Raw genomic sequence first — 17,639 nt, forward strand, 5'->3', positions numbered from 1 at the left:
GCTAGAGAAACCATAAAACGTCTAAGACCAGCCCTGGAATATTTTATTAGTTCATTTCATTTCTGACGATCATTTCCTCAACATCACCATGTAGTTCTTTGCACTTAAAACCACACATGAAAAATGTTCGGCAGTTAAGAAATCATTCCTATGGTACGTGTCTCCATCCGAGGTGGATCAGAACGCCACAGAGCACTCGTGAAGACGGGGGAATCCGTCTGTGGACATCGTGACGCCAGCGGGGTCAGGGGTGAGGTGATCTCCTGCCGCAGGGACGACCCGGTGTCCCCTACGCCCAGCCGCCCGTGACTCCACGGCCGAGCCGGAGCCCTGAGTCTGACCAAAAGGAAAAGGCGGGCGGGGCCTGGTGGCTCTAGGTGGCCGGGGCAGGCTGAGCGAGGACGGCCCTGGGAGGGGGGCGCGGAGCAGGGAGCGGGGGCCTGACCTCGTGACCTCAGTGGCCCCCGGCCGAGGAAGGGCTTGAGAAGGGCGGGGAGCAAGAGCACGCAGCACACGGGCAGGCGGGGGGCCACGGTGGCAGCAAAGTCAGGTTTCCTATTTCCATGGCAGCAGCTGACAGTCATTTGTCAACAGTAGCATTTTGTCTTCAGGATAAAAACGCCACCTTCCGGGAGGGTGGCACACACAGCAGGTCACCCCACTTCCCGGGGGGACACTGACTCGGCACTCCAACCTGCGCCACGGGCAGCGGTGACCGCCCCCCACCCGGCCCTCTAAGCACTTGCGGGTACAAAACTGAGACTCGGGCAACTCAAGAAGAGAGCCATCCTGGCGCAGCCCTCGGAAGGCCTTCCGTGAGGCGCCCTTGGCGCTAGGCCTGGCCCTCCAGCCGCGCCACGGCCTGCTTCAGGTCCCGCACGACGACGTCCACGTCGGCCCTGGTGGTGCTGCGGCCCACGCTGAGCCGGAGTGCGTTCCGGGCCACGTCGAAGGGGATGCCACAGCTCAGCAGCACCGGGGATGGCCTGCAGGGGCGAGGGGGCCGCTCAGCTGCCGGCCAGGAAAGGCCCTCGAGCTCCCTGGGGGTGGGGAAGGGACCCCGCCCCCTCTGCTCCAGGCCAGCTCCCCAGCTGGGGCTCCGGAGACCCTCCAGCTCTGCCAAACACCCCTGGGCCACCGTCCGCAGGGGCCCCCGTGTCAGCTCCAACTCTGGTGCGGCCCCTGCCCCGGCCCCACGAGGGCCTGACAAGACCGCCGGGACCGTGTCGGCGAGGCCGAGGCCTGTCACACGGAGTGACCAGGAGGAGGAGGTGCGCGGCTCACACGGGAGGCGGAGGCGCACCTGGCACTTGTCTGTTTGCCACAGCACCTGCGCCGGGCGCCGGGCTCCGCGCACACCAGGCTCCGTGAAGCCACCGCGGGGCAGCTCGGGAGCCCTGCCCTCCCCCCGGGGCTCACTGCTCATGTGCCCTCGCCCCCAACACAGGCCCGGGGTGGGGGGAGCAGCACAGCAGAGGTTGCTGTCACGACAGAGCTCCTAACAGCCGTCCCGATAAACGCCCCCCGGAGCCCAGGACTGGGCGGAGGGGACTGTCACCACCTCTGGTTCCCGAGGGTCTGTGCCAGAGGCCCCTGCAGTGCAGGCGAGAGTGACATGGCCGCAGCTCCTGGGCCCCGGCCCTCCCCCAGTGCGTGGCCTCACTTCCTATCCCAGAGGGGCGCCCCCGCCTCCCACGAGAGCCCTGAGTGTCTGCCTCCACCCCCCACCCCACCCCCCCCCGCCAACAGGGCCACACTGGACATCTGTCCCCTCCTCAGCCTCTCCTCCCCTCTCCCTCATCTTTTGGCTGTTAAGACTCCAGACCGCACGTGCCTGGGCTTCCCCGTCTGGGAAACGGGCCACTCAGCCCTCCGTGAGCGGCGGCCACGGGCACTGTACCCTCCTGCACTCCAGCCTGGCCCCGGCCTCACGGCTCCTGACCGCCACTCTGGTGCCACATGCCGGCTCCTGGCCTCACCCGCCCTCGGGCAGCCTGCGGAGCTCTGAGGCCCGAGGAGGCCCTGCCATCCCCACCCAGCCTCAGCCCTCGGGGTACCGCGGCGCCAGCCACAGACCCTGACAGCCCGCCGTGACCACAGCTCTGCCCTCTCTGGGGCCCAGGCTGCCTTATCCGGCACTGCACCCACCCCTGCAGGACCCCCGCTCACAGCAGGGGGACAGTGAACCCTTGCTCCTCCTCCACCAGGGTCGGGCCACTGCCAGGGATGCCCGGGCCCCACACCCTCCCCTCCTGCCTCGGCCATGGGGGCCTGGCCTGTAATCCCTGGGGGCCACCAGGAACCAGCCTGGCCTGTCACAACCTCTCTGAGGACAGAGGGAGCTCAGGCAGCCCGCCCTGCTCCTCCCCTCCTTCCCACGCCTCCTTTGGCTGGGGCTTCCCCTTCTCCCCTCGGGCCTGCAACCTCTGGTTGTGTCTTGCGTCCCTGTTGGCTAGCTCTGGAAGCCCAGGCCCAGCTGCCTGCTGGATGCACCCCGGACCCCGCGTGGAGCACTCACCGATCTGCATGGTCCGAGTGGCACGCGGCCCCCACACTGGCCAGCAGCGTCCTGCACTGCGCTAGCACCAGGCGGCCTGGGGAGACACCGCAGGGGTGTGAGGTGGAGAGTGCACGCAGGGCCCTGCCTCCACCTCTCCTCGTCCCCCGCTGTAAGTTCTGAGGCTCCATCCCCTGTGCCACCTGCGGGGTGGGGTGGGGGGGTGTCTCCAGGGCAGAGGCCTCTCTCATCTCAGTGACAGAGCAACAGGATCCAGAGAAGATGGTCCCTCCTAGGTACGATTCTGGCTCATTAAACTGGCCTCGAACGTGCCATTTCCGGTCACCTGCCTAGGAAGACGCCCAGGACGCCCAGCAGCTGCCTTACTGTGTCATCTGTGGTCCGGGTAACACTTCGGCTTACATCTGTGTTTTCTAGAGGTGGGGCAACGGGAGCTGCCCGTACTAAGTGGGAGGGCACCTCGCTCTTCTGTCCCAAGCCCGGAGATAAAAGGAACAAACCCGCTCGCTGACTTCATTGGGAGAAGAACCTGCCTCATTTATGTGAACATGGGTCTCACTGAATACATCCAGGGAGCCACCACCTCTCTGCGGCCGCGCCAACCCCACACTCGGGGGACACGGAATCTCCTCCGTGAAACACGGCCGGCCCCCGCCTGGACTCAGCCCCAGCGCCGTGGGGGAGCCACGTTTTACTTTCTGGATCCCGCTAATCAGACGGTGTCCAGCCGGGAGGCAGTTACCGCAGGAACTCGGGTGCCCCCACCTGAGCCAGACCTTGACGCTGACCGCCTCTCCTCTCCCGCTCCCCATAAATCATCACGTCAAACCTGCTGACGGAAACGGCCGAGCTACGACCTGGCCTCAAGTCTGCTGTTTCCTTTCCTTCCCTGTCAGCTTCGGGCAGGCGCCGCACCTCGTGCTCACGGAGGCTGGGGATGCCCCGTGCGCCCCGCACACCACGCAACAGGCGGCCACAGCCTCCTGGGGACAGCCGCCCCGCCGGCGCCCACCGCCCCACACGCAGGCCGGGAAACCCTCGTCACCTTGGAGCTGGGGTCCCCGGATGGAAAAGTTGCACGTGTTGGGGAGTCGCTCGGTCCCTGGAAATCGGCTGTTCAGATGGATTCTCTGCTTATCAAATTCAGCCTGAAAAGTCAATGAGGAATTCGGAGCACACCGCACTCCCCCAGCTGTTTGACCTCGAGCCCAAATCTCAACCTCAACACATAGAATAATTAGTTCGTCAATGAGCATCTGCATTAGTCGTTACGGGGACTGACTGGAAAGCAAAGGTAATTAGGAGAAAAAAAATTGGAATACGCGTCACTCTCCTCAGTACGGCCATCAAGCCACTAGCTCTGCTGCATTTCCATCCTGTCCCTGACGATCACCACTCGGTCTCGAGCCCATGGCGGCTCGAGGGGGAGGTCCCCGGACTCAGGCTTCTAGCCTCTCCCCTGAGTGTCCCCAGAGTCCTCGGACCACCAGTCAATCAACCCCTGTCCTGCCTGCTGCCAGGGGGGGGCGCCAACCCCCACCCTCCGCTCAATCGAGGAATTAGGGGACAGACCCCACCCTCATCCCCATGGACCCCAGGCTCACCACCCCATCCCCCATCCCAGGCCCACCTCCTCATCCCCCGACCCAGACCCCAGGCTCACCTCCTCACGTCTCCCCCCACCACCGGCCCTGCCACCAGGGATCATTCCAGGCTTACCGCCCTTCTTCTCCTGCCCCACTGTGGACCAGACCCCAGGCTCACCTCCTTACTATCCCCAACCCAGACCCCAGGCTCACCGCCCCCCCTCCCCACCCCACACTCACCCCCTCGCCTCCCCATCTCTTGCCCCACCATGGACCCCAGGTTCATCACCCCCTCCCCACCCCACGCTCACCCCTCCCCTCCCCATCTCCTGCCCCACCGTGGACCCCAGGATCATCGCCCCCCTCCCCACCTCGCGCTCACCCCCTGGTCCCCCCTTACCTCCCCACCGCAGACCCTAGGCTCACCTCCAGCCGCTCCTCCAGGTAGTCACGAACATCTCTCATGTGGGCCTCGTAAGCCTCGCAGTTCTTGGTCACCAGCTCAGCGGCCTGGGGACACAATGCAAGAAAACACGTTTAATGGTGATAAAACGAAGGAGAATATGACACCCTTGAAGAGTAGAGGTGAGACTGCCTGATTTCAAACTGCTCTCTTCCTGGAACATGGGGAACAGACAATATTTACTGAGCACCACTAGGTGGCTGGGGCCACAGTAAGTGCTTGAGAAGAGTTATCTCACTTGTTCAACAGGAATTCACTTTATCAGGCACTTTGGAGATAGGGCACTCCTGATGCCCGAGGCACAGCCTGAGGCACAGCCAGTCCACAGAGCAGGAAGGCAGGGAGGCGGGGCGGGCTCTCCCCAGGGCGAGGGGCACACAGGGTGAAGGGGGCAGAGCAGAGCCAGGTGCTCAGGGACAAGGCAGCAGGAGGGGCAAATGCCTGGAGGAGGTGACCCAGGGGGACAGGGCCCCGGGGCCTCGGACAGGCAGGGTCAGTGCAGACACACGGAGGTTTTGAGAAGGGGGTGAGATGCCCTGATTTGCATGTGCAACAGTCATTCTGGATGCTGTGCAGAGAATGGAAGGGACCATGGCAGGTGTCCCGGCCCAGAGTCCGCAGCCACGGAGACACACAAGATGCAGACCCCGATATATTGTAGAGATGGGACTGGCTGGTGGCTTGCCAGGTACAGGGGACAAGGACAAGGTGGGCACCTCCCAGATTTCCCAATGAGGTCCTGGGTGGTGGGAGGCACCGTGGGGGGCGAGGGGAGCCAGGGAGGAGATGCACACGTGGGCCCAGAGGGAATGTCAAGCAAGCAGGTGGGGACCTGGGTCCCTCAAAAGAAGGGTCAGGACCTGCCCTGAGCACAGGCTGCTGGTGGAGCCGCAGGCCGGGACGAGTGCCACCAGGGAGCAGTTGTGCGGAGGAGGCTGAGATGGTGCCGGGAGGCTGGCCAGTGGCAAGGAGGTGAAGGCCTGGCAGGGGCAGAGGGGAAAGGAGCTGGCTGGTGGGCGGGCCAGCAGCGGCTGTGCTGGCCCACGGGGCTGGGCCTCCCCTGCGGGATCCAGGGGAGAGGAGGGAGGATCGGTGAGCCTGGGTGTCAGGAATGGCGGGGGGGTGTGCAGGCCTGTGGAGGCTGGAACGTTCCAATGGAGAGGACATGGGTAGGAGGTGCTCTTCAGGAAGCACACAGGGAAAGGGGTGGCGGGAAGCCTGGCAGACGCTGGCCAGCTGGCCATGGCCTGGGACGTTGCTCCGGGGAGGGGCCTCGGGAAGCTGAGTGTGTGAAGGGCGCGAGTGCATGCATGGAGGGTGGCCGGGCCGTGGCGGTGGCGGGTCACAGAAGCCAGGCAAGGTGCCAGTGTGCCGGGGCGCTGCCGTCATGAGAAATCGCTTTGGGAAGCTGCGTCTTGTAGGCGGGACGGCCAGGGCTCGGGCTGGAGAGAAGGCCCCGGCCCAGGCTATCCGTGGGCCTGTCAGGCGGTCTCTACGTACAGACATCGCCGCCTTTCCCACACTAGCGGAGGCTTCGAGAGCATTTCCCGTTCAGCGCTAAGCACCTGCAGGCCACTCCACAGACCTCAGAAAGTACACCTCGGGGGTGACGACACAATTGGAGGCTTCTTCTAACATCAGTCCGTTTATTGGGCTCGTGAACATGGTCTCCCCAAGGCCCGGCCACCCGGTAAAGCCGCTGGGGGAATGGGCTGCAGGATGACAGAAGTACACAGGTCTCTGCCCGGGGCCCAGCGCTGAGCTCCCGAAACCCCCGTAACTGCCTCAGGGATAAGACCACCAGGAGCACCTCTTGTTCTGGTATTTGGCCTTCGGTTCCTGACGCTGAGTTCCTAGAGCCCTTGGAATTTCCTGGGAGACAGCAGTGTCTTGTTCTAAAGCGGTGACGCTGTGGGGGCTCCCGGATGGAGCGGGCACTGGAAGGCATGATGAGAAGCTGGGAATTTCCCAGCCCTCCCCCTTCTCCAGAGAGGATAGAGGGGCTAAACCTTGGTGATTGGTCAAATCTCCACAAAACCCCCAACAGCATGGCTTTGGAGAGCTTCTGGTTGCTGAACATGTGCGGGCGCTGGGAGGGTAGTGCCCCGCCCCACACCTTGCCCTACGTATTTCGTATTTCTTCCAGTCCCGATGGTCATCCCTCCTTTATCATGTCCTTTCACAATAAGCCTGGAATCTATTGGGACGAGTGTTTCTGTAAGTCCCGTGAGCTGATCTGGCAAACTCACTGAACCCGGGGCGGGGTCATGGGAACTGCAGGCGGAGCTGGCCAGCAGAAGCACAGGTGACAACTGGGACTTCCGACTGGTGCCTGAAGTGGGGCCGGGTGGGGCAGTCCTGTGAGCCTGAGCCCCTGACCTGTGGGGTCTGACACTGTGTCCAGGCAGGCGGGGTCAGAATTGAGTTAGACTGCAGGACACCCAGCTGGTGTCACGGAACGGTTCTGAGTGGAAACCGCTGCCCCGACACCCACACCCGGTGTCGGAGTGCTGGGCGCACAGCGGTCTTGTGGGAGGAGAGACTCCCCCGGAGGAAGACTCGGGTTATCCCGAAGCACATGAGACAAAGCACCTGCTCGCTCTGTCCGAGCTCCCCAAGGCTTACCTTTCCAAGGCCAGCAATCATCGGGGTGTTCTCCGTCCTGTAAGACACAAGGGATTCAATCCTATTTCCATGCAAAGCAAGTAACGGATGCCCCAGGACAGAATCCTGTCTGTGAAAGTCAGGAGTTCAGACAAAAAGAGAAAAAAACACAAAAAACAAAAACAGAATCACACCCACCTCTCTCCTAGTCATGTACCATGAGCTTGCCTCGACGGCAGCTGGAGGCCCCCAAACCCTCCCCGCGAAGCTTCTGCCCAGTCACGGGGGACACGGCCCGCCTTGGGCAGTACTCGCTGGGTGTCCAGAGTGACAATTGTGTCTGGACCTTCTTCCTACTCAGGAGAAAGCCCTCCTCCAACGGCAGACCTCAGGGCCCCACTGTCGAACCAGGCGGGGGCCCAAAGACCTCAGCTCAACTGGATTCCCTTCAGCTGAAGCCTCTCAACTGTCACGAGGGATGAATCCTCTGCTACTAGAGATTGTGTGCGTGCAAGCAAGGGGCAGCAGGACCCCCTGGAGACCGGTGGCTCTCGCTCAGCTCCAACGAGCTGAAAACAGAACTCCTCAGTCTATTTTCAGGAAAAACAGAGCAAATCACTCACTGAATACTTTTCTGAATTTTGAATTTTAGTTGAAGTTTTCTGAAACCTCGGGAGCTGGCTGCTGCTTGCTGACCCGAAGATAACAAGATAAGTGAACACGAAGCGCAGGGCATTACACGTAACGTGATCCTGCAGCTCTGCCTTTGACAAGTTTATTGGTCACTTCTGTCTACAGAGACTGGCTCTGACACCTGCGGGTGGTCAGGCAAGAGCAAGGAGCTCTGCGTGGAGGACCCGGAGGTCTGAGCTTGTCCTCCACCCGAGCTCTTCGACCACCGTGAGATCCTAATGACACCTCCTCTACGGGGCTCACACCTCTCAGCTGTCGGACAGCACGACCCGACCAAGGGCACCTCTCAAGGTCTGTGACCAGGGAGTACCTGGAGGGGCTGCCCAGGTGGAAGAGCCGGGACCCTATGTGGAAGTTGGAGCCTGTCCCGCCTCCACCCACCCCTCCCTCCTAGCATCCAGTCTGCTGCCTCCTCCATCTGGAGTCACGCAAACCCTGCTTCCCACTCATAGTCCATACACTGAACTATTATGGCTCCCCAAGCACCTGATGTTATGCCTCTTGGCGTTTTTTTTTTTTTAACTTTTCAAAAAAGATAATGTAGATTTAGGGGTGCTTGGGTGGCTCAGTCAGTTAAGCCTTTGGCTCAGGTCCTGATCCCAGGGTCCTGGGATCAAGCCCCACATCAACAGGGAGTCAGCTTCTCCCTCTGTCCCTCCCCCTGCTCATGCTATTAAATAAAACTCAAAAATAAAAAAAATTTAAATAAAAGGATCATGTAGATTCATATGTGCTTATAAGAAATAACAGAGACATTCTGTGTACCGGTTACTCAGCTTCCCCCCAGTGACACTAGGGTACAAGATCACAGGCTACTGATAAGATACAGAATGTTTCCACCACCATGAAATCCTCTCCTGTTGGCCTTTCATAACCAGACCTGCTTCCCTTCGGCCCCACCCTTTCCTTGGCCCGCTGGCAACTGCTAATCTCTTCTCCACCTCTATTTCTGTCATTTCAAGAATGTCCTGTAAATGGAATCATAGTTATAATTCTGGGGGGACTGGCTTTTTTCATTCACCGTAATTCTCTGGAGATTCCTTCCCGGCTGCTGCGTGTATCAATAGTTAAGTGCTTTTCATTACTGAGCGGTGTCCCTGGCACAATGTGCCACAGCTTGTTAAGCCAGCCACTCGTTATAGGACATCTGGGTTGCTTACAGTTTGTGGCTATTGCAAAGAAAGCTGCTAGACACCCTTGCATACGGGGTTTTGTGTGCATTTTCGTCTGTCTGCATTTCTCTGGGATATGTGTTCCGGGAGTGCTACTCCCAGGTTATATGGTGTGTGCATATTGAATTTTAAAAGAAAATGCCAAGCTGTTTTCCAGAGCAGTTGTACCATTTCCACCCCCCACCGGCCATGTGTGAGTGAAGCAGCATCTCTGCATCTTCAACAGCATTCAGTGTTGTCCCTGGTTTTTGTGTGACCCCTTCTGGTAGGTGTGGAGTGATGCCTCATTGTGGCTTTCATTAGCATTTCCCTAATAGCTAAAGATGTTCAGTATCTACTCATGTGCTTACTTGCTATCCGTGTATCCTCTTTGGTGTGATGTCTTTTGCCCATTGTTTGAATTGTTTGGGAGGTTTTTGTTGAATTTTGGAAGTTCTTTATGTATTGTATTCTAGATACTAATCCTTTGAGGATATATTCTTCTATTGCACAGCTTGTCATTTTATCCTCTTAATATCCTCTTTTGTGGGGCGAAAGGTTTAAATTTTGATGAAGTTCAATTATCACTGTTCCTTTGTATGGACCCTTTTGGTATCAAGTCTAAGATCTCTTTGCCAAAGCCTAGAGCCAGAAGAGGTTTTCCCGTTTTTTTCCCCCCAATAAAAGTTCTATTGCTTTATGTTTCACATTTAAGTTCATCATGTATCCCGAGTTTTATCAAGGGTGAGACTTAGGTTGAGGTTTGTCTTCTGTGTGAGGATGTCTAATTGCTCCAGCACCATCTGTTGAAAGAGAATCTTTCTTCCACTGAAGTACTTTTGTATCTTTGTCAAGAATCATTTGGGCATACTTCTGGTTGTATCTGTTCTGTTCCACTGGTCTACTTGGTAAGCTTTTAAATTTTTTAAAAATATTATTTATTTATTTGAGAGAGAGTGAGAGAGTATGAGCAGGGATGAGAAGGAGAAGCAGGCTCCAGGGAAAGCAGGGAGTCTGACGTGGGGTTTGATCCCAGGACCCCAGGATTATAACCCGAGTTGAAGGCAGAGGCTTAACTGACCAAGCCACCCAGGTGCCCCTGTGTGCTAAGTTTTCAGTAGAAATTGGGTTTATTTATCAATTTGGGGAGAACTGACCTCTTTACTATACTGAGTCCTCCGATCCATGAACATAGTATGTCTCTCCACTTATTTAGATCTTTGCTTTCTTTTATCCACATTAGTTTTCAGGTTACAACTCCTCTCAGTATTTGAGTGATTATAAATGGTATTAATTTTGTTGTTCATTTTTAATTTTGTTGTTCATATGTTCATTACCAATATATAGGAATATAATCAATTTTTGTATGTTTATATTGTAACCTGTGTTCTTGCTGAATTCACATATCAGTGATCTTTCTTAACATTCCTCAGGATTTTCTAGAGACAATCATGTAATCTACAAACAGGGACAGTTCTATCTCCTTTCTTTACATTTCCTATTCTTGCCTACTAGAACTTCCAGCACTGTTGAAAAAGAGGTGAGAGTGGACCTCCCCAGCCTGTCCCTGATCACTGGAGTAAAATGTTCAGGTCTTCGCTGTTGAGTGTGATGTTAGGTGTCAGTTTTTTTGGTAAATACCCTTTTCAAGCTGAAGTTCTCCTCTAGTCATATTTTTAATGAATGAATATTGAATTCTATTAAATGCTTTTTCTATGTTGAATGATGTTATTTCTTCTTCTTCTTCTTTTTAAATAGGTTCCATACCCAGTGTGCGGCTCAGCATGGGGCCTGACCTCACAACCCTGAGATCAAGAGTCAAACGCTAAACTGACTGAGCCATCCAGGTACCCCAATTTTTCTTCTTGAATATGCTACACTACATTGATTGATTTTGCATCCCTGGAACAAACTCCCACTTCATCATGGTATAGATATTATTTTTATGTGTTGCTGAATTCCATTTGCTAATATTAAAGATTTCTGCATCTAAATTCATGAGAGGTATTTAGTCCATAGTTTTATTTTTTTGTACCATCTTTCTGGTTTTGGTATAAATTCATAAAATGAATTGGGGAAGCATTCCCTCCTATTTTTCTAGGAGAAACTGCATAGAAATAGTGTTAATTCTTTAAATCTTTGGTAGAAGTCTCTTGTGAAACTATCTGGGCTTGGAGATTTCTTTTGGGGGAGTTTTAAAATTATAAAACTAATTTACTTTTCCTAATAGTGTTAAAGTTACCTAAATGACCTAATCTCATATTAGGTTAAGTTATAGTAATTTGTTTTTTGATGAAATAGTCCACTTCACCTGAATTTTCAAATTCATGTGTGTAAGGTTGTTCATAGCATTTCTAATTATCCTTTTGATGTCTGTAGGGTCTGCAGGGTCTTTTTTTTTTTTTTGTATATTTTTTTATTGGAGTTCAATTTGCCAACATATAGCATAACACCCAGTGTTCATCCCGTCTGCAGTCATTCTTGATATTGGCAATTTGTTTCTTCTTTCCTTTTCTCCTTTGTCAGTCTTACTACAGGTTTCTTGGGGTATTTTTTTAAATCAAGCTTTTCTTTTAATTCCAGCATACTTAACATACAGTGTTGTATTAGTTTCAGGTGTATAATATAGTGAGAGATTGGTCAGCTTTATCAATATTTTTAAAAGGTTATTTCTTTGTTTCAATTATTTTTTAAAAATTATTTTTGTTTTTTCAGGGCACCTGGGTGATCAATTGGTTGAGTGCCCAACTTTTGATTTCAGCTCGGGTCATGATCTCAGAGTCTGGAATCAAGCCTTTCAATGGGCTCTGCACTAAGCGAAGATTCCCTCCCTCCCTCTCCCTCTGCCCCTCTTTCTGCTTTCTTTCTCTCTCCCCCTAAAAACAAATAAAATCTTTTAAAAAATTATTTTGGGGGGATTCCAGGTGGCTCAGCAGTTTAGCACCTGCCTTCGGCCCAGGGCGTGATCCTGGAGTTCTGGGATCAAGTCCCAGGTCAGGGTCCCTGCATGGAGTCTGCTTCTCCCTCTGCCTGTGTCATTTTTTAAAATGTTATCTTAACATTTTCTTCCACATGTATTTTGAACCACGTCAGTGCTATAATGTTTAGCTTAAGCCATCAAACATAATTTAGAAACTCAAGAGAAAAGCCTATTTTATTTACCCATACTTTGCTTACCCTGCTTTGTTTCTTCTGATGTTTCAGGTTTCCTTTTTTTACTGTTGCTTTTCTGTTTAAAGAACTTCCTTTAGTCATTTTTAGCATTGGTCTTCTGGTGACAAATTCTGTTAAGGATTCCTTTATTCAAGAATGTTTTCATTTCCTCTTTATTCCTGAAGGCTCTTTCTGCTGTATATAGGATTCTGGCTTGACAGTACTTTCAATGCTTGCAAAATATTGCATCACTTCCTTCTGGTCTCCATGGATTTCTTTTGGTTTATCCTGCTTGGGGTTTGTTCAGGTTCTTGAAACTGTAGGTTCATGTTTCTTGCCAAATTTGGGAAATTTTCAGCCATTATTTCTTCAAGTTCTTTTTCATCTCACCCTTTCTCCTCTCTTCCTGAGATATCAATGAAATGATTGTTAGATCTTCTGTTATGGTCAAACAAGGTCCCTGAGGTGTGGTTCAATTTTCTGCCCAGTCTAATTCTTCCCTGTTGTTTAGATTAGGTAATTCTATTGTTCTCTTTCTATTCACGGAGTCTTTCCTCTGTTGCCTTTATTCTGCTGCTGAGCCCATCCACTGAGTTGCTGCAGTTTTTAGTTCTAAAATTTCCACTTAGTTCTTCTTTCTATCTTCTTTGTCTTTGCTGACACTTTCATTTGTTTCAGGTGTGTTCATAATTGGAGCATTTTTCTTGCGTCTGCCTTACAATCTTTGTCAAATAATTCTGACATTTTTGTCATCTCAGTGTCAGTGCTGGAATCTATTGTCTCTTTTTATTCAGTTTAAGATCTTCTTGGTTCTTGATACGATGAGTGCTTTTCAATTGAAACCTGGACATTTCCATATTATGTTATGAGAGTCTGGATGTTACTTAACCTTTCTGTTTTAGCTGGCTTGTTTTGACACTGTTCTAGCAGGGGAAGGAGTATGCCAGCTTGTTGCTGCCAGGTGGAGGTAGGAATCTAGGTTCCCTACTCAGCCTGTGTGGACACCCAAGGGGAGGACACACCTTCTCAGTAAAGATGTATGTGGAAGCTCATGTGGTCTTCATTGACACCACTGTAAGGGTTCCTTGTTACTGGCTGGCCGAGATGGAAGTCCTGGATCCCTACTAGGCCCTTTATGACACACCTGGTGTGGGTATGGGGATGTCTTGTTACAGGCTGTGCAGGTGGAAGTCTGGGCTCTCTACTCTGCCTTTGCTGGCATGGGTTGGGATGGCAGCATTTTACCATGTGGTGATTGGCTGGAGTAAAAGCTGAACTAAAAGTTCTCTGTCTTGCTAGGCTGTCCTATTTTTGGCCCACTGTCTGCAGAGAGTTGGCTTTGGTTGGAGATTTTTTTCTGTCCTCATTGGTGTTTCTGAGTTGCAGGCTTCATCAGCTCTAAGTCAGGCATAAATGAGGTAAAATAAAAGCCAGGGAACCCACTACCATGTTGTTCCTGTTTCTCCCTCTTGTTAGAATTTCTAATAAAAGGTGTGATCTTGATATCACCTCATTCCCTGGTTAAAGTACCACTGTATATCACAGGGACACAGGAGCTATCAGAAAGAAAGCCAGGTGCTTCTGTGCAACCCTGCGCATCCCACAATCATGAGAATGGCAGCACATCTCATCCAGGAAGGCTCCAGCTTTGAATCCTCTCCATAGAGACTGAAGATCTATGAATCTGCAGAACCCATCAGTAGAGCGAATTCTGACTCAGTAATGATGTGGAATGTGCTATTAAAGTTCTCCCAAGAAACAAAGAAAAGTTACTGCTCTATAGATCAACAAGAGGCCAGTAGGTCAGAAACTTCATTAACCTTCTACCTTACCCTGGCCTGAAATTCCGTTCTTGTCCACCTCCAAACAGCATAGGGTACAGAGGAGTAAGTTCACCAAGCCCTCGGATGTAAAGTGCTCCAATCCTGGGACCATAGAACTGAAACAAAAAGTCCATCATTTATTTAAAAGAGCCTCCTGAGTTCCTACTCTGTCAGCATGCTGAGTGCTTAGAGCACACAGAGAAATACTCTGTACTGTAAGGGCCCCACAGTTGTGCTACCTGTCACCACTCCGGACACGTCAGAGTCACAGAAGCCTGGGGGTACAGGGCAGAGCCTGGACTCTTGTCCCCAGCCCAGTGGCACCAAAGCTTAACTGCACATCGCAGAACAGGATTTGTAAAAGGAGAGGGGCTGGCGCTAGAGATTGCCAAGGGTTTTTCCTGGGTTTGACTCCAGGTTTTCAAACTGACATTTAGCTAAAACCATCAAGTGCCACAGTGTCAGGTCAGCACACATACTCCTTTGGAAACTAGCTGAGCACCATGCTTCAAAACAGAGGACTAAAAATGTTTCATGTTCTAATCAGCTGCCAGAAGGATGAGTCAAGTCTCAGAAGGGTCTTCACTACTAATGTTTCCTCTCTTCCACCTTAAAGAGAAAGCTGCTAAAGCCAAACCTTTGCATTCAGGAGCTGCACTTTAAATCAAGTTAGGGAAAGCAACATCTTGAATCTCACATCTTCCATTCTTGGGTGAGGGGGTTACAAGAGGGCTGACGAGGTGTCTGCAGGCACTCTCTGCCCACGGCGGAGGACATGCAGTATCTGGCTGAAGCCATTGCCTTAGGTCTCACCTGAGGCCCCCATGCCCCCACATGACCCTGCCTGGCCACCCCTTCTTCAAGCTGCCCTACTGGACAACAAATCGATGACCAATGGATGGGCTCTGCTCTATGGGAGCCTTGAGCCCCCGGAGGGAAGGAGGGCTCTGTGTACACACCTTGTGCCCCACGATGGTCAGCAAGTCCACGCCCAGGTCCTCCACATCCACGCGCTGTTTCCCCAGGGCCTGCGCAGCGTCTGTGTGCAGCAGAATGACCGGCAGCCCAGAAGCAGCACGCTTCTGGTTCAGGGCTTTAATTCGCTGACTGATTTCAGAGATGGGCTGCAGTAGGGAAAAATAAACAGTTGAGTATGCTGCTTTGATTTCATGAAAACTGAATGAAAGAAATAAGGAGTCATTAATGAGGACAGGCAAAGGAGAGGAAGAGGAGGAAGAAGAAGAGGAAGAAGAGGAGGAAGAGGAGGAAGAAGAAGAGGAGGAGGAAGAAGATGATGAAGAAAAAGAAGAGGCCCCAGGTGAGACACATGAGAATATCAAGTAGGGCCTGGGCCCCCTTCATTCCTCATTACATTTTCTTAAAAGGATAAATAACTCACCATGATGACGCCAGTCTCGTTATTGGCCAGCATAATAGTCACAAGGCAGGTGGCTGGGCGGACAGCTGCCAGGATGTCCTCGACTTCCACCTGCCCATTCACCTTGGACACTGGCACAAAGGTGACCGCTGAGGAAAAAAACACATGTACCAAGGTTACTCTTATAGAACAACCTTTTTGGAAAGCTCATTTAGATATATAGATATAGCTTAACAAAAGTATTTTCCACATTAAAAAAGTAATTTATGGGCAGCCCGGGTGGCTCAGCGGTTTAGCGCCACCTTCAGCCCAGGGCCTGACACTGGAGACCAAGGATTGAGTCCCACGTTGGACTCCCTGCATGAAGCCTTCCCTCTGCCTGTGTCTCTGCCCCCCACCCCGTGTGTCTCTAATGAATAAATATATAAATAAAATCTTAAAAAATAATTTATTGTAAAAATTCAGAAAACTAAGGAATATAAATCACCTATCATCCCAGCACACGGGCTCAGCCAACATGAGTGATCCATTAATGCAGCTCCAGTTGCTGAGTTTGTTTTTTGCTGATGAGGGGCCCATGAGGGGGTAATATACTCTTAGTTCATGAGAACATCCTTAAAAAAATTTTTTTTAGGGCAGCCCCGGTGGCTCAGCGGTTTAGCGCCACCTTCAGCCTGGGGTGTGATCCTGGAGACCCGGGATCGAGTCCCACGTTGGGTTCCCTGCACGGAGCCTACTTCTCTCTCTCTCTCTCTCTCTCTCTCTGCCATGAATAAATTAAATCTTTAAAAAACAAAAAAAAATTTTTTTAATTCCCGTATAATTAATATGTGGTGTTATAGTAGTTTCAGGTCTACAATATAGTGATTCAACACTCCTATCCACTACCCACTGCTCATCACAGTAAACATACTCCCCATCTCCTCTTTCTTCCATCCTCCCCCCCACTCACCTGCCCTCTGGTGACCATCAGTGTGTTCTCTAGAGTTAAGTCTGTTTTTTGTTTGTCTCTTTTTAAATTTGCTTGTTTTCTTAACTGCACAAATGAATGAAACCATATGGTATTTGTCTTTCTCTGACTTATTTTACTTGGCATTATACTCTCTAGATCTATACAGGTTGTTGCAAAAAGCAAGATTTCATTCTTTCCTTGGCCGAGGTATTCCATTGTATATACGTACCCTGTTTTCTTCCATCTATCAGTGGGCACTTGGGTTGCTTCCATGTCTTTGCTACTGTAAACAATGCCGCAAAAAACACAGCATATAACTTTTCAAGTTAGTATTTTCATACTCTGGGTAAATACCCAGGAGTATGACTACAGGATCATATGTAATTCTATTTTTAATTTATTTTTTATTTTTTTTATTTATGATAGTCACACAGAGAGAGAGAGAGAGAGAGAGGCAGAGACACAGGCAGAGGGAGAAGCAGGCTCCATGCACCGGAAGCCTGACGTGGGATTCGATCCTGGGTCTCCGGGATCGCGCCCTGGGCCAAAGGCAGGCGCCAAACTGCTGCGCCACCCAGGGATCCCCTCTATTTTTAATTTTTAAAGGAACCTTCATACTGTTTCCACAGTGGCTACACTAGTTTGCATTCCCACCAACAGTGCATGAGGGTTCCTTTTTCTCCACATCCTTGCCAATACTTGTTGTTTCTTGTATTTTTGATTTTAGCTTTTCTGACAGGTATGAGGTGATCTCATTGTAGATTTGGTTTGCATTTCCCTGATGATAAGTGATGTTGAGCATCTTTTTATGTGCCTGTTGGCCATCTGGCTTCTTCTTTAGAGAATGTTCACTTTTTAATTGGATATTTGATTTTTTGGTGTTGAGTTGTCTGAGTTCTTTATATACTTCGGATATTATTGCAAATATCTCCTCCCATTCAGTAGGTTGTCTTTTTGTTTTGTTGATTGTTTCCTTCGCTGTGTAAAAGCTTTAAATTTTGATCTATTCCCAATAGTTTACTTTGATTTTGTTTTCCTTTGCCTCAGTAGACATATCTTGAAAGAAGCTGCAATGCCAATGTCAATAAATTACTGACTGCTCTCTCTTTTAGGATTTTTATGGTTTCGGGTCCTACATTTAGGTCCGCAATTCTCTTTGAGTTTAATTTTGCATACAGTGTAAGAAAGTGGTCCAGTGTCATTCTTTTGCATGTAGCTGTCCTGTTTTTCCCAGTGCCATTCGTTGAAGAAACTGTCTTTTTCCCATTGGCTAGTCTTTTCTGCTTTGTTGAAAATTAATTGGCCATATCATTAAGGG

At 51.5% G+C, this 17,639-nt stretch overlaps 1 protein-coding gene and 1 long non-coding RNA gene across 5 annotated transcripts in view; one reads left to right on the forward strand and one right to left on the reverse strand.

Annotated features, from left to right (window-relative positions):
• Positions 1-20: 20 nt before the first annotated feature.
• Positions 21-17,639, reverse strand: part of LOC119878788 (selenocysteine lyase-like) — a 33,830-nt gene continuing 16,211 nt past the window's right edge. For 2 of the 4 annotated variants that reach the window (XM_038589359.1, XM_038589361.1), the window contains 9 exons: positions 16,551-16,604; positions 15,391-15,518; positions 14,951-15,115; positions 14,001-14,107; positions 7,193-7,301; positions 4,531-4,614; positions 3,564-3,666; positions 2,519-2,594; positions 21-986 (listed from right to left, as the gene is read on the reverse strand). In XM_038589359.1, the coding sequence (XP_038445287.1) occupies positions 833-986; positions 2,519-2,594; positions 3,564-3,666; positions 4,531-4,614; positions 7,193-7,301; positions 14,001-14,107; positions 14,951-15,115; positions 15,391-15,518; positions 16,551-16,604 (980 nt within the window). In that variant the 3' untranslated portion in view covers positions 21-832. The remainder of the gene's footprint in view (positions 987-2,518; positions 2,595-3,563; positions 3,667-4,530; positions 4,615-7,192; positions 7,302-14,000; positions 14,108-14,950; positions 15,116-15,390; positions 15,519-16,550; positions 16,605-17,639) is intronic. The other 2 variants (XM_038589362.1, XM_038589360.1) reach the window with 2 other exon arrangements.
• Positions 5,047-11,922, forward strand: LOC119878789. Its single transcript, XR_005387139.1, has 3 exons — positions 5,047-5,275; positions 10,774-10,862; positions 11,731-11,922. It is a non-coding gene; the product is annotated as an uncharacterized LOC119878789 (long non-coding RNA).

This window comes from Canis lupus, unplaced genomic scaffold (genome assembly GCF_011100685.1).
Source record: "Canis lupus familiaris isolate Mischka breed German Shepherd unplaced genomic scaffold, alternate assembly UU_Cfam_GSD_1.0 chrUn_S1913H2112, whole genome shotgun sequence".
Taxonomy (NCBI): domain Eukaryota; kingdom Metazoa; phylum Chordata; class Mammalia; order Carnivora; family Canidae; genus Canis; species Canis lupus.